Source organism: Sebastes umbrosus, chromosome 8 (assembly GCF_015220745.1).
Source record: "Sebastes umbrosus isolate fSebUmb1 chromosome 8, fSebUmb1.pri, whole genome shotgun sequence".
NCBI lineage: Eukaryota > Metazoa > Chordata > Actinopteri > Perciformes > Sebastidae > Sebastes > Sebastes umbrosus.
In genome coordinates this window covers 9,191,404-9,207,845 of record NC_051276.1, presented here as the reverse complement: position 1 = coordinate 9,207,845, position 16,442 = coordinate 9,191,404, and the positions used below count along the sequence as shown (strand labels likewise).

General features: G+C 39.4%; 1 protein-coding gene across 3 annotated transcripts in view; it reads left to right on the top strand.

Annotated features, from left to right (window-relative positions):
- Window positions 1–16,442, top strand: part of LOC119493104 (titin-like) — a 36,463-nt gene that overhangs the window by 8,161 nt on the left and 11,860 nt on the right. For 2 of the 3 annotated variants that reach the window (XM_037778157.1, XM_037778156.1), the window contains exons 3-4: window positions 13,813–13,949; window positions 16,211–16,396. In XM_037778157.1, the coding sequence (XP_037634085.1) occupies window positions 13,813–13,949; window positions 16,211–16,396 (323 nt within the window). Of the gene's footprint in view, window positions 1–5,009; window positions 5,136–13,812; window positions 13,950–16,210; window positions 16,397–16,442 lie in introns of those variants that run through there. The other variant, XM_037778158.1, reaches the window with a different exon arrangement.

Here is a 16,442-nt window from a genome sequence, read left to right as displayed (position 1 = left end):
AGGAGGTTTCAGGTGCCCCCTTCATTGTCTGAGGATTGTGGGATTCCCTCTTGGTCTGATTGTTGAGAGGAAAACAGTAAAAGAAAAAAACAACAGCTGTATAAAACATCCCGTGTTTTTATGTAGTTATCTTGTGGAATGAAAACGTACATTTAATGGCTTCCTCTATGTCATAATAGAACTCTTAGACACTTTTTTGGTTTTGGAAACTAATATTTAAAAAGTGCTGGTGATTTGGTATGTTTAGTTTACCTTCTGTATGTCTTTTGGGTGTGTTTTTTTTTTTATACTTAATATTTCTTTCAAGTGATTTGTGTGAGTGAAACAAATAAATAAAATAAATATTGTTGGTACTCCACACCAACATATATGGCTCACATCTTGATCAACAACATCACCGTGTGCTTGAGAAATCTTCGCACAACTAAGTGTTCATGTTCATTTGATTTATTTGCTGTTGCAACGCTGGTATGCTGATTGTGCTCTGCTGGTGGTGTGATCCTGAACTGGTCGTAGTGGAACCACGAGCAGAATGACATTTGAGTGGACAGTGCCACCTACTGGAACTAAAGATATTCATAATACATGCATATTATCAACTTTAAAAATGAGAACAATCTCACATTAAAGAAGCATCTCAGTTAACACGAAAACATGCATGTTATCAGACTAGGTTTCTTTTTTATTTTCTCTTTTTTACCACTGAATATATTAATATGACATCATTTAACCTTAAATATTATATGTTCCAGTTCATCCCAAAGATGTTGGATAGGGTTGAGGTCAGGAATCTGTGCAGACCAGTCCAGTTCTTCCACAACAAACTGGAAAAAACGTTTCTTTATGGAGCTGGCTTTGTGCACGGGGGCATCGTGATGTTCAAACAGGAAAGGGACAAACACAAACTGCTGCCACAAAGTTACTCACTGTTAGGTTTCTATGTTAGATATGTCATATGAGACGATTACACTGTCAGAATTGTTATTGTCTCATTCTTGATTTGTAATATTAATGTTATTGATTTAAGTTTAATAATTAAAAAAAAAAAAACAGGGAAAAAGCCCAGCCCATAACATATAATGTAAGTTGTCACTAAACTTTTTTTGGAGTAAGCTTACTGTAAGTATGTTACTTATCACTGTTAGAGTTTGTGCTGCTTTGAACAACTATTAATAGAATTAAGTTATAGAAAGTGAGTTATGCCTCATTCATACTGTGTATGTGTGTGTGTGTGTGTGTGTGTGAGACCAGATACAGGAGATTCGGAGATGTATACCTGACCATAACTACAGTGGTTCTCAACCTTTTGGAGTCGCGACCCCCAGGTTGAGAACCGCTGGTTTAGGGTACAATGTTGTTTGAATATGTCAAGTCATAAATGGTCATCTTTTATGGGCGAGGCATTCCTATGACTTCTGCTTACTGTCTCTGCAGGCTTTGGTTTGGATGATTTAAGCGAACCGACCCTCTAATCAAACAGCAATAAAAACACAATATCTGGCAGCATTGGGGCTGTCAGGCTTGGGCAACAATATTTTCATTATTGAATGTTTACAAAATAAATTCAAGCTCTAATCAATCTCCAAGTTGTGATTTGAGAACAAACAAGAGCTCATTTGTTGTCATGAAACAACTTTTTTTTGCCCAAAACCTCACTGTGAAATCTGCTTTCATTTTCCAGCTGTTATGGCACTGTTGGAGCACCTGATTTAATTTAAAGGGCACTTATTATACGCAAGTCTTCAAGACCCATATCAAAGCCAGGAGTCATGTTACACTTGGTTTACGGTGCATTGCATCCAGCTGATGTCACCTGTGTACCTGTACATGTATGTACAGGTACACAGTGTACCGCTGGTACGGCAGTAAATCCTACCTGTTCTGAAGCTCCTGATGTTCGGTTTTTGTCTACACTGATTCAGCTCCATAGCCATTTTTGAATGTGTTATTGTATTGGAGTGAATTATATTGCCGATGCTATGTCCTGTCCTATGCTAAACTCTACACGAGTGGGTGGGTGCTGGAGGCCTCGGCCATGTGCACACTTCAACCATGCTTCTACCTCAGATTTGTCAACTACATTATACGGGGCCTGGTCACACTGCATAAAATCATCATCATCATCAATCATCATTTTGGAGACACTTTTTTAAAGGTCCCATATTATAAAAAAGTGAGATTTTCACATTTTTTTTATTATAAAGCAGGCTTAAGTCCTATATAAATTCTGTGAAAGTATCGAAACACTCAATCCACAGGGAAATACACACAGCCGTATTGAGAAACTCTGCATTTGAAACAAGCTGTCAGGATTTCTGCCCATTCGTGATGTCACGAATATACAATATTTAGACCCTTTACACAATTTTAAACGTAAACATTGTAAATGTGTCCCAGTTTATTCCTGGTAGGTAGTGTATGCAGTGTATGTAAATGTCATCAGTTGACAGGATGGACCCAAGCTGACGCCTACCAACGCGATTCTGTTGCCATTCCGTGAAAATGCGCTAAAACGGAGCGTTTCAGACAGAGGGTAAATACAGGTCTATTCAGACCGACAGTATGAGGGAAATAAAGGGTTTTTTGAATATTAAAACATGTAAACATGTTCTAGTAAAAACACAAAATAGAAGTATGATCCTGAAAATGAGCATGATATGGGACCTTTAAGACATTGACCATAACATTGTCCACTGATCACAGGATTGAGACATTGACCAACTCCTTGAAATTGCAAAGCGCTTTGGAGAAAAGAGCTATAAAAAATGCAGCCATTTAGATTCCATAGAACATCATGTAGTCGGAGTATTTCTGATATTTTCTTCCACTCCCATATATTAACATACGTGGGTTGTATATGATTTTACTACTTATCCTTTTGGAGGTAAACATTGTACTTCTTACTCCACCACATTTACCTGACAGCTGTTTTTGGTTCACAACTTATTGTCTCATCTCCCTCTAGTGGTATTTTTAGACATGCAGATGGTTTATATTATATGGTTTCAATACAAATACCAATAGGTCTACTTGAACTAGAGTAAAATAATCAATGCAGGACACTTGTAAACGAGGGGTTTTACAATGTGGTATCACTTCTTTGCATCTGAAGGACTTCTTTCATCACACGTCAAACAAATAGCTTTAAGTAATTGACATGGAAACTGAAATGTAGCCGATAAGAACAGTTTCAGGATACTACGTGTGACCAGTTTACTTTGACAATGAGTGATGATGTCAGATTAGAAGGAGATTGGTTGATTAACGTCTTTTGATCAGTGAAGAACAGGAAGTGATGAAAGGCTTCTTTCACTTTAGAAAATAAACCTGTTAAACAGAGTAATGACATGACATAATTTGTGTAATGTAACTTTGAACATTCAAGTACTATTTTATGTTCCTTTATACTTCAACTCTACCACATTTCAGGGGGAAATGTTGAATTTTGACTCTATATGATGTCTGCACTGAATGAAATCTTCAAATGCAGACTAAATGTTTATTTATGGCTGCACCATTCCATCAAATGGAAATATTCTAGATGTTTTGCACATCATTTTACACAGTTATCAAATATTCAGTCATATTTGGTAACATTGCAAACTTTGGGATCCTCTGTAACAATAAACAAAAACTTCTGTGGGCTTGAAAATAATTTGTCCACATAACATGAGTTTGTAAAGATGGTTATCACCACATAAATCGAAAATGTTGTACATTTCTAAAACGTTGAAGAAGCTTTTTTTCCATTAATAATCAATTAATAATACAAATCAAGAATGGGACAATAACAACAATTCTGACAGTGTAATCATTGCATATAACATCTAATAGAGAAATGTAAAAGTAAGTAAACTATATAATAAAAGAAAAAATTAAATTACGGAGGACTTTTGAAGAAGCAAACTATAGAAAGAAATACACTTATTAAACGATATTTTGCAAGGCACATCCTGGGCAATGACTTCTTATATGTTATAACAAAAGGTGATCTTTAAAGTTTTTCAGTAGTTTTATGGCTTTCTTGTTTTTTTCTTTTGCAAATTTCAATGATTTGACAAATTAGTTTTATTTTATTTCATTAATAAACCCAATAGAATTGGGCTTTCTGTTTTTCCACTTACATATATGGATATGATGCTTTTCCATTAGAATTACTGTATTAATTAGAGAAAATTTTCCATATAAAAGAAGACATCTATAATGCTAAATATGGGAATACTGGGTATTATAATACGCATCCATCCATGTGCATGTGCCCAAAATTGTTGTGAGAAAGTACGAGAAAGAAAGTGTTCTACAAGTACGCCTCTGCTAATATCGATGTATCTATCTCTATCTATCTATCTATCTATATCTATATCTATATATATAACATTTCCTTAATAAACACAAAATATGTTTTGTTATTAAAGAACAAAACATTGTATCTTGCACACTTTGCTAATGTATATAGTGGGTTATTCTATGTTTATAATTTTGATTTTTTTTATGCTAGTTGTAATAGTCAGGTTTATTTATAGTGTATTGCAATATTCTTTATATTTTGTAATCTATGGATGGATATATTTCACACACTGGACACTGAGAACAAAAATAATATCAATAGCATGTGCAATATCACTGTTCATTGTGTGCAATATCTATAACAATGTCCATCATGTGCAATGTTACTTCTTTTCTCATCATATGCAATATTACTTCTTACTTTGGGATCAATAAAGTACATCTATCTATCTATCTTTCTATCTATCTAGAGAGCTTTATTTCTAGTACTAGAGTTTAGGTCAAAAGGACTATGACTTGTACTACAATTATAATCACCAAACATCCTTTCTGTAATTGTTTCCTCAATCCAATAGTTTTTTATTGATAAAGGTTGAGACATAAACTTGAGAGATGCTGCTGTGATAGAGTCACAGTCGGATGCTCTCAGTGAGTTTGGGATTATTCGGGGTTAGACTGGATTATAGTTGAGTTATATAAGAGAGCTGCACGGGATTGGTGGTTCGATCTGAGCATGCGCACTGAGTGTCGTACCTAACAACACAGAAACCATAAAGCGTGTTTACGGAATTTAAATTGGACGGTGAGAGTTTTAAAGAAAAAGAAAAAGCGTCCTGTGAAGAATCCAGGTGAGTGCGTGTGTTTATCCCACCTGGCTCGGCTCGTCTCTCTCTCTCTCTCTCTGTGTGTGTGTTGGGTTTGTTTCTCTGTGCACTTTATTAAATCCAGAGACAGAAACGAGGACGATCGCGGCATCTGCCGGAGTGTAAACCAGGCAGGTATTAAATATAGCCTATCGCGAGTACATGCAGTGCTCTGTGAGCCTCAGTGTGGACACGGACAACACTGAGAGTCTCTGCTGCTGCTGCAGCCAGCTGGCTGGAGGGCGACGCTCTCAACACTATTATGGAGCTTTTATCGGGAACAAAATGTTCTGCATTCAAACATCCTATCCGAGCATGAAGCTGATGCTTTACAGCATACCCTTCCACTGTCCATTACGCACAATAACTGTCTTTAAACTGCAGTTTAACAAGTAGAGAAAGTCTTTGTTTTTTCAGATGTTTTGCAGTCAGGCATTCTGGATATAAGATTTGTTGCGTAATTGTATTTGTGTTGTTGTGAAACACTGTCACACACTAACGACCTCACTCAAACCTTTAGAAATCATGTGCGTAATTTGAATGATGGAGAACTTGGAGCAGAGTTGGAGAGTTTAATGATCTGGTGATGAGTTTGCGCGTCTGAAAGCTGCTGGAAAGTTTGTTTTTACGCGGAGTCTTCATCACTTGCAGCAGCAGCGTGCCTGCTGAGAGCACACACCCACTCCACACACACACACACACACACACACACACACACACACACACACACACCCCTTCCCCCCTCTCCTGTCCCAGTTTTGTTACCGTGACTGACTGAGGAACTCTTTGTGCCATTTTACGCGCGGTTTTTACATCATGGTTCCACTCAGACTTGTTGCGGTTGTTTGGACGGTTTGTGCGTAAAAGGACAAACTAAAGTGCGCACTCAGCGGTTTTTTTCTACTACTCGCCGTGCTCTCGTTTCTTTCTTTCTCGTTTCTAACGAGCCCCTCCTTCACCCAGTTACTTGAAAGTCAGCTTTGAATGTTTTGCATTGTGCATATTAAGTGAAAGGACAACAATGAGCCATACAGTGAAGCCCATACTCACATTGTTATCAGAACATCATGTACCAAAAGTCTGTGTTTTGTCCCTCTCTGTGTGTCAAAATACTTTTCAAAATGTCCACCTTTTATTTTCACACAACACAACAGTTATGTGTCCAGTTGAAAGGGTCAGTTGTAGCCTTAGGCTGCAACCACGATGTTAAAGACCAACAGGTTAAAGGTCAAACTGGTCAGTTAATGATGGAATCCTCTCTGTAAACACAGGCTGCCTTTGAAACCTCATACTATACTAGTAGTACGTACTGATTTGGCCGAAATGTAGCATGTAGTATGCAAACAAAAGCAAAATCTATACAGTATGCCAAAAAAAACCCCGGATGTAGTACCGATTTGGTAAAATTTCCAGTATGCATCGGACCAGTCTACCTCGCCTACTGTATCCCATAATGCAAAGCGCTGGAACGGTACAGTTTATGGTCACAGCCAAGGTCTGAAGTTAACTTTTTTCACTGTGTGCCGCTGTGGCGGGCAAGTATTTTTATTTTTTTTTGTCTGCCACTTTTGAAGTCTCTGCGCTAAATGAAGGAATAACATTTTGATCTGATGTCATTCAATGTTCGATATATTTGATATTAAAAAAACAAACATATGCATGGTAAATTCCAGTGTTTGAATTATATAATAGTTTCTGGGGGAGCTCTATTTTTTTGGGGTGGGAGGATACTGTACTCAGTACTGTACTGTACTTTGTTATTGTCGTCTACAGTGGTTATTTGCATAAAAACACACAATTCAAATGATTATGATTATCTAAATATTTGCTTTGATTAAAAAAAAAAATATCGGCAAGCTGTTAGGAAGTTAAACAGGTCGTAATTCTCTCTCTATTATTTATTTTATATTACTGAAAACATCTCCATCAAACAACTGGATTTATTCAAGTATCTCGCCAAAAACTTAATTTTACGAGATTACATTTGAACACATCATGATAACATTGTAAATAACCTTCGCCCAATAGTCATTTTACTGAGCAAAGCATGAACGCCTCATAATTGTAACTCAATGGCCCCTCTGTTAACGTTGGTAGCTTCGTTATTTAACCAATTGAGACTGTGTTGCCCACCGGCCGGCCCAACAGCTAACATTACTAGCTGTCCTCCTGCTGATTTCAACACAGATTTGTTGATCACAGTGTCGCATTATCAGGGAAAAAATTATTAGAGGAAATGAATAATCACGGAGGCATGAGGAAGGAATGCCAAGGAATCGGACAACTAGGAACCAATGAGAACCGGTTCTCTGTCACCATCCCCAGCGTTTTCCCTGTCTGCCAAAGCGGCGGATGTCCTGACAATTTTATCCGGCACTGCCAACAATTTACCCGCATTTGGCAGGTGGTGGGTGATAATTTCAGACCCTGTACACAACAACTGTGACCAAAAACGGAAACGTTTTTTTACATTTTAAAAAGGCAAAAAAAATCAACTGTGGATTTCAATTTGTCAATGTAACGAAAATTGATCGCAAATCGAAATTTGCTCCAGCGTTTTTGGAGTTGAGAAGCTCCACAAACTAACCGTGAGAGCAAGTCAGCGCCTGCCGGGGTCGCTACCTCGCCAGCCGGGCAGACCCCGCTATGAGCTTGCTGGAGCTCTCTAGAGACCGGTCTGTAGACAAGAGGCTTTTATTTCCCTGTTGACAGATGGTTGGTTTGAATATCACAACACAAACATCCATTATAAAATTAACAGGAACCTGTGGTTATCTATCTGCCTTTTTGGAGTTGAAAAGCTCCACAATCGCCCGCGGGCGTATTTCGCTCGGCCAGTCACGCCCACAGACCGGCTACAGAGCAGCAGGCGGCGGTGGCGGCGGCGAGAGAAGAGGCGAGGGAAAGAGCAGTCTGCTACCTGCTGAGATAACATGACACTTATTAACATTACTCTAATATTTATAGGGATTCTACTGTTCTGTTGCTGTAACTGAATAAGCAGTTTGAGTACATTTTTGTCGAGCAATGTCGGTGCCCAAACATGTCGAGCAACAAGGTGCCCATGTAGAGCTGGTTAAGAGAAAGCAAAGAGTGAAGAGTCTGGTTTATGGGTGCATCTGTGGTATTCTCTACTCCCTGGCCCGAGGGAGTACTGGGCCTACTTTCACCAGAGCCATGCATGCATCTACACCCAACACACACAGTCAGCAGCCAGGTCTGTTGTCTCTCTCTCACTCGCACAAAAGACAGACTGGACTTTCTGCTTGGCTGGTGATGCTCAGTGACAGTGTGTGTGTGTGTGTCAGTGGGAGACATGACGGGATAGAGGGCATACATAATGGATGTGGGTCTGTAAATGTGGCCTCTGTTGGATTTTTATTAAATCAATTCATTGTCGTCAACATCTGTAAATTGAATTTAAAAAGTCGGATCGGTGCATCCTCGCTGATGCCCTTATACAATACATCCTACAGTACAAGCACCTGCATATTAAATAAGAATAACCTATTCATCTAAACCAGTGCAGACTGCTTTTATCACATCACATTTAAATGCGCACTAAGAGACCAATTGTCTGTACATTTGTAGTGGATAACTGGCTTATGGATGGGTCTGTGGTATTCAAACTCCCCGCCCCAAGGGAGTGGTTAGCTCTGACACATGGATGCTGCTTAGTTAAACACCTTATCTGACGGGTCAGTAGGGTACAATTACCTCCTCAAGGAACGTGCACTGTTGAGTCCCTTGCATTGCCCTGCAAAAGTCAGTAATGTAACGTCTGGACTGTGTGTGTTTCTGTGCTAACTTTATTGTACTTAAGGTTTTTACATTTAACTCTAAGGCGTAGAGAAACAGGGAACTATGGGTTGATTTGAACGAGAAGGGAAAGAAGTGCGAAAAGCAATCACTCTCTGAATGAGATGGATGAGGTTATGCCTCCAGGTTGTTTTGATGTTATTGGCATACGTGTGTAGACATCGACACCCTCTGGGGTTAGTTTACATGCTGAGGAAACTGGTCCTGCTGGTATAGCTCACACTGAAACATCAGGTCTTTTATTAACTTGTTTATCACCAGGAACGTGGTGAGCTGTGTTATTGTTGTTTAAGCATAAATTAAAATCCAGTGTTATACTGTCATATAACCCAATACTTGTCTTCAACATGTGTTCAACGCTCTCACAGCGAGTGTCTGAACAGGAAAGTTGAAGCAAAACACGGAGCGAGCATGTGTTCATGCATGTGCTTCTGTCAAGCTTGTGTGAGAAGACAGCTGTTAAAGCCTTGTGAATGAGCATGTGTGTGTGTGTAGGGCAGGGGTCAGCAACCTAAGGCTCCGGAGCCACATGTGGCTCTTTAGCCCCTCCCCAGTGGCTCCCTGTGGATTTATACAAAAATTAGTGGAAATGAATAACTGTTTATTTTGTTTACGTTTTCATTTTTATTTATCATTGTTGTAGGTCTAATGTACGACGGAGTATTAGGGCCACATTGAGGAAAATAAATAAATCGGAGAATAAAGTCATAATATTACAAGAATAAAGTCATAGGTTTACGTCATAGGTTTACGAGAAAAAAAAACGTTACTGTTCCTAACAGCTAACTAGCTCTCGTCCTGTCGATTTCAACATGGGAGGTGCCATTGATTTACATTATGATGCATTAAGCTCTATTCGGTAAAAATTTGATTGGGTGAAGGTAAATTCCAACGATATCATGATGCGTTCCATTGTAATCTTGTAAAATGTAGTTTTTGGGCAAGAAACTTGAATAAATCCAGTTGTTTGAATGTTTTCTCAGCAATATGAAATAGATAATAGAGAGGGACTTATGACCTATTTAACAAAAACCAGTATGCAAACAGTAATGAATGAGTGTATGTTGAAGTACATGGGATTTATTGTTTTAATTTTGTGTTTTTTGAAGTTATTGATGTTGCATTTATCAAAGGACCAGTGTGTAGGATTTAGAGGCATCTGGCGGTGTGAAACCAACTGAAACTTCTCTCGTGTGCCAAGCGTGTAGGAGAACTGCGGTGGCTGACGCAAAAACGCGAATGGCCCTATCTAGAGTTGGTGTTTGGTTTGTCTGTTCTGGGCAACTGTAGAAACATGGCGGCGCAACATGGCGGACTCCGTGAAGAGGAACCGCTCCCTTTGTAGATATAAACGGCTCATTCTAATCTAAAGAAAACAAAATGATTCTTATATTCAGGTGATCGTACACTAATGAAAACTGCCAGTAGATCCCCCTAAATGGTACACACTGGCCCTTTAAGTCACTTTGGGATTACTTAAGAATCCAGATTCATGTCAGATTATAAAAAATCATGTATGCAGAAGAGTTTTCAGGTTTGATTTCAGATCTTTAACTGGATTACTTAAACACTGCTCAAACTATTTCATCTCACAAAAACTATTTAATGACTTGTTGGTGCAAGCTGATTGACAAATGTCAAGACACGCAGACGCACTGATTGCGGCCCAGGCCCTGAACCATAGCCCAACACCCCTGAGCTGAGCCAAACCACAAACTGGGTCTAGATGCCAGCCCTGTGTACTTATCTGCTCTTAAACACCTCCCTTAAGGACTTCTCTATTCAGACAGTTGACACGTTTAACAATAAGTGACGCCAATGAAAAGGCATCACAAACACACCCTCGGCTTTACTGTCATGATCCAGATACAGCTGTACAGCTCTGTGTTTGAATCTACAGTAAGTCACCGTGGATGTGTGCAGCTTAGCCGATTAGAAAATTACCTTGTGTGACGACGGCGTGAGTGTCGCTGCACAGTGTGGCTGCGTTACCGTGGGTACATCCATTGATTCTTATGCTCACTAAGATGATCCGAGTAAGTTTGGTTCGATATCCGGTCTGTTATTTAGTCATGCTGTTAATTTCACAACCGTATCATGTAGAATTGTCTCTATACTAGTTTGCCTGTCTGTACTGAAAGAAAGCAACTTGTTTTGCTGTTCATTTCAAACAGACGGAGTTTTCTCAGCATGTGTTTACCTGTTTCTCTTCTGGTTATGAAAGCCATAGTTGCTCATTCATTGAATCTTAATCAATCAAAACGGTTCCGTCTGTGCACCCCAATAATAATAATAATAATACAAATAAATAGTAAGAAGAAACTAAAGTTGGCTAAGTTCTTATCCCCACTAAAGCCAACTTTATAAAGTCACTTTCACAGCTTGTTAGTATTACCAGAGATCACTGGGGATTAACTGGGATTTGTTGTGACAGGTGGATTGGATCAGGTTACCACCGCCACGGGTTGAGTTCAAGTCAATCTGAAGTGAATAGACTACTGTTGTGTGGTTGTGCTGGGATTGGGAGCGCTCTGGTTTTATCTGGTTTGGGTATTTCTGAGGAGACCGATGGGAGTGATGATTTGTTAATCACTGCAAGTATTGCATTTTACTTTAAAAGTAAAATATCAACACACCAACATAGTAAAGCTTCAGTGACAAAGTGGGCAATTGTGAAATGACAACAAGAGAAAACAATTATAAGTGTGGGCTTTATAGTAATGGTTAATAAATCATTTTCTAATAAACACAAATGTTGGGTTGGGGAAAGGTTGTGAAAACTCCCGTTGACTGGTTAGATAAATCATTTCTAGAAAAGGGCTGCAGATGATCTGCATCAAAATCCATGTGTAAATGTGGTACCCCATTATTGACTAAACAAGTCTCATCCATGCAAATTCATGTAGGACTCTAATTGGATTATGTACAGGTGTAAATTATCTTCTCTCTTTGCATACAGGAGTGGTTAAAAACAACTAGTTTTACACTTTATCAAATCGTGAATATATTTGTGCAATGGTATGCTTAAAGGAGCAATATGTAGCACTGACAGCGAACATTTAAAATGGGTAACAGCAGTCCGAATTCAAAACATTGGAGCCGTGGCCCATCTGGTCCTCCGGTGTGACTGATAGCAGATAGCACAAATTTGCTCAGTTTGAGGGTTACCATCTAGACACGACCGCGTTAGCCTCTGGCCAGCAGCAGTAGTCGGAATCACTTCAACGGCTGTGTGTCTCAAATACTCGCTGCCTTGATAAACCAGCTGTACACGGACCACAGAGAGATGTGCCGAGGCCTTTCAGGTCGGGTAGAATCAAACGTTAACATTATCTCCGTTGAACCAGTTGGTTTACTTGCTTCCATAGCTGCAGACGGCTGTGTTAGTGTGCCAATTTATTTCATATGTGGCAACGGGCCAAAACAAAAACAGACGTTCTGGACCGGAATGGAAATGTCAAAGGAGGACATACTGGCTGTAGCATTGTTGTCAGAGAAGCCAGTATTTCAATTCAGCATGTTTCAGCATTCAGGGCTGCACAATTAATCAAATATTAATTGCGATGACAATTTTGGCCTCCCACAATTAAATGATCATGATCACCTGCAATATTGACATTTAAAATGCATGTTCTGCTCGTAGAAAATTCTGCTGCATATCAAATCAAGCGCTTCCTAAACTTACAGTCAGCCACCAGCCAGTGATCCAGATGTTTTGGCTTCACTTTTGGGTATAGATATCATCTAAACAACCAATGTGTTTATGATTAAATTGAGAGCATAACATTGTTTATCTAGCCTCTTAATGTTGCTAATTTTGCTCTCAAAGTGCACTAGATTGATGCATTTAACTTTAAAATGGAGTTAGTAAAAGGGTAGGGTGAATAGTCCTGTATTTTTTCATATTGCAATATATATATATAAATATATAGCAGGAAATGAAATTGCAACGTCAGTTTTTTCCAACATAGTGCAGCCCTGATTTGTACATTAGCAGGAATGTAGCACAGCACGGAAGTGAAAGCATTGCTCTGTTTATTTTAATGTGAAAGTGCACTAAAAATATGTTGTTGCTAAAATCAATGAATAATCGTGATAAATAAACATGATCTCAATATTGATAAAAAATAATTGTGATTATCAATTATCATTTTGGACATATTCGTGCAGCCCTACTGCAGCCATTTTCAACCATATCAGTTTTCTGTCATACCTCCCCATAATTCTATAAGTAATATCACTATAGATCTACTTGCATCTTTCTTGTGTAGTTGTTGCTGTGCAGTCCTAACAAGTCAGCATTAGAAATCAACCCCAGAAACGAGAGGGTCCTCGCTGCATAATGGGGCGGGGTCGGACAAAAGTTGAGGGTGAACGTCCGACCCCGCCCTGTAACTGTTCTGATTGGTTTGCCCTTCCCTTCCACATTGCCCTCTGACCTCAAGATATGTGAATGAAAATGGGTTCTATGGATACCCACGAGTCTCCCCTTTACAGACATGCTCACTTTATGATAATCACATGCAGTTTGGGGCAAGTCATAGTCAAGTCAGCACACTGACACACTGACAGCTGTTGATGCCTTATGGACTTGAGTTTGCCATGTTATGTTGTGTTTGAGCATATTTGTCCACTCCCATGTTGATAAGAGTATTACATACTTGACAAATCTCCCTTTAAGGTACATTTTAAACTGATAAAAAAAGTACAATTAATCACGATTAAATATTTGAATCGATTGACAGCCCTAGTTTTTGGGTGTGTCTCCTCTGTGATGACAGTATTGGCTGACTGCTCTTTCTCACTGCTGCCTGTTGTGTGTTGTGTGTTGTGTGTTGTGTAGGGATGAAGTTCCCTGTGGACCTCCTGGCTGATGTTAGCCAGACCGAGCTGGAACGGTTGGGTCACAACTACATGAACAGCCTCCTCTACAGCGACCCTGATTCTCCTGAACACCTCACCCTCTCTGACTCCACCCAGGTAAAACACACCTCACGCTGGACGTACAGCATGTGGTGCTGAGCAGGGCTGTCCTGGCTCACTCCTGACCGGACCAGTGTGCTGTCTTTCAACCATGTGTGTCAGGTCATTAAGGGCCATAAAAGCAGTGGTGGAATGTAACTAAGTACATTTACTCAAGCACTGTACTTAACTACAATTTTGAGGTAATTGTACTTTATTAAATAATTTCCATTTTAGGTTACTTTATACTTTTACTCTACTACATTTATTTGCCAATTTTATTTACTTTGCAGATTGTATGTATTATTATAGACTAAACTAACCAGCAGTAAATAAAGTAGTTAAAATGAGCTCCACCTTTACCAGCTGCAACATTAAAATGATGGACACATGAATGCATCAATGGTTATAATCCAGTAATATATTATTATGCAATGGGCCATTCTGCATAATGAGTACTTTTACTTTAAGCATATTTTGATGCTAATACTTATGATCTTTTACACAATAAGGATTTTGAATGCAGGACAGAGTATTTATTTAGACTGTGGTATTACTACTTCCACTTAAGTAAAAGATCAAATAGTTCTTCCACCTCAGCATTGAGTGTCTTGAAAGTAGTGTCTCAAAATCTCGGATGAATCAAGCATGTCAGAATTACTGCTAGGAATCACAGTGGAAGTTCAACTACGACTCAAAATCCTAGAAAGATTACATCAGAGAGGAAATGTTGCTATTGTATTGTATTTGTGGATTTACGTATATAGTGGAATAAGACACTGCTGTTATGGCTGACACTATTGAGCAGCACCACACTACTGCTTGTATTTAGTGGATTTGGAAAAATGGAATGATCAAGGAATTGTTCTCGGGGGGAGGAGATGGACCTGGGAGATTATGTGCCGTCATCAGATAGGACAATATTCAGAAGACCTGGGGCCTGTACTACGAAGTAGGATTTATGGTTAGCGGAGTAGGTTTTGTTCCAGATAAGAGATCAACCCGTATAAAAGCACTGCCTACTGACCAATCAGAGCTCGGTGCACAGGTCGTATGATAATATTACACACATATGAAGAAGTTTAAGTCATAATCCAGGCTAAAAACAGCACAGTTTAAACTGACAGATGCAGGGAGGACAGCTGGCTGTATGCTATGGGTGCTTACAGCTTTGAATTATGTTTTTATATTTATTTTTTTACTTGCTCTGAAGTCCGTTTCACACCGCCGGAGACGGGGACGCAGCTGAAAGAAGGCTGAAATAGCCACATCAATGCTAAATGGTATAATGAAGTGTAATACATTCATCCATTACACTTCCAAAAGTGATTTATATATCACTGCCCCATCTAGACGACTATATCTGACTTTTGAGTGTTCCGTCAAATTAACAACTCTTTTAATTTACGCATTCATACATCGGGAGTTTTTTCTTTTGCCAGCTGTCCTTCCTGCATTTGGCAGCTTCAACTGTGTTACTTTTAGTCTGATTATGTGTTTAACTTCTTCGTATTTGTCTAATATAGTTTGCTCTTCCTTTGTAAAATGTGCCGCTCTGCCTGTCTGTGGACTTATCCATGTCTGTGATTGTTCATATGCTGCAAACACTGCCTCTTTCACAGCCAGATGGAGAAACCCTGGGTTGATTTACTGAGTTGATAACTACCTCCGTAGGACCGTTTAGTGGGATCTCGGTTGTTAGGGTTAGTGAAGCCAGATAACGAGAAGATACCCAGACCCTGGGTATGTTAAACTCGCTTTTGTAGTACAGGCCTCTGTTCAGCTCCTATATCCTATAGAAACTTAACTGCAAAACGTATGTTCAGGGAGGGAGGATGTTGCATCTTTAGTTCATTGATACAGTAATTAAAATAGTTAAAACACAGATTGATAAAGGTTAAATAATATCAGTGACTAATACAGGCCAGAAGGTGGTAGTAGTGTTTAGGCCAGAGGTGTCAGGGAGAAGTATTGTGCATTCCAGGAGGTAACTAACATGGGAGGATGTTTTCTAGCCGGAGAGAGATGTAAACGATGTCCATGTTATAATGCACAGTTTGTGCAGTAAAAGTTGAAACGTGATATTTTTATTGTAGAAGTTACAGCTAAGTCCAGACAACATCAGGCTACGCCTCAGAATATAGGAAGTTCAGGCTTGTATCCGTTGAAACAACGGTGTCAGTGGATCAAAACTAGCAGAGGCTTTTTCAGTATCATTGAAGTCATACGCATGGAGTGAGGTGTGTTTGACGACTATGTGTTTTTGTGTCTGTCCTCAGGTCACCATAGACATTACCAGTGCGGGTTTCGTCCCTCTGTATGGATCCAGTGATAAACAGAAGATCCTGGCCCTCTTCTCTCCCAGTGACCCACTGACTGCTGTGGGTTTGTACCTGCTGGACCAGTGGTGGGCAGTGGACGACATTCTCAAGACGGCAGACCCTGCTCGAGATGGAGCTGTGGAGGTATGAGGAGATGTTTTTTCTAGCAAGGAAGTCCACTCTCTCACTC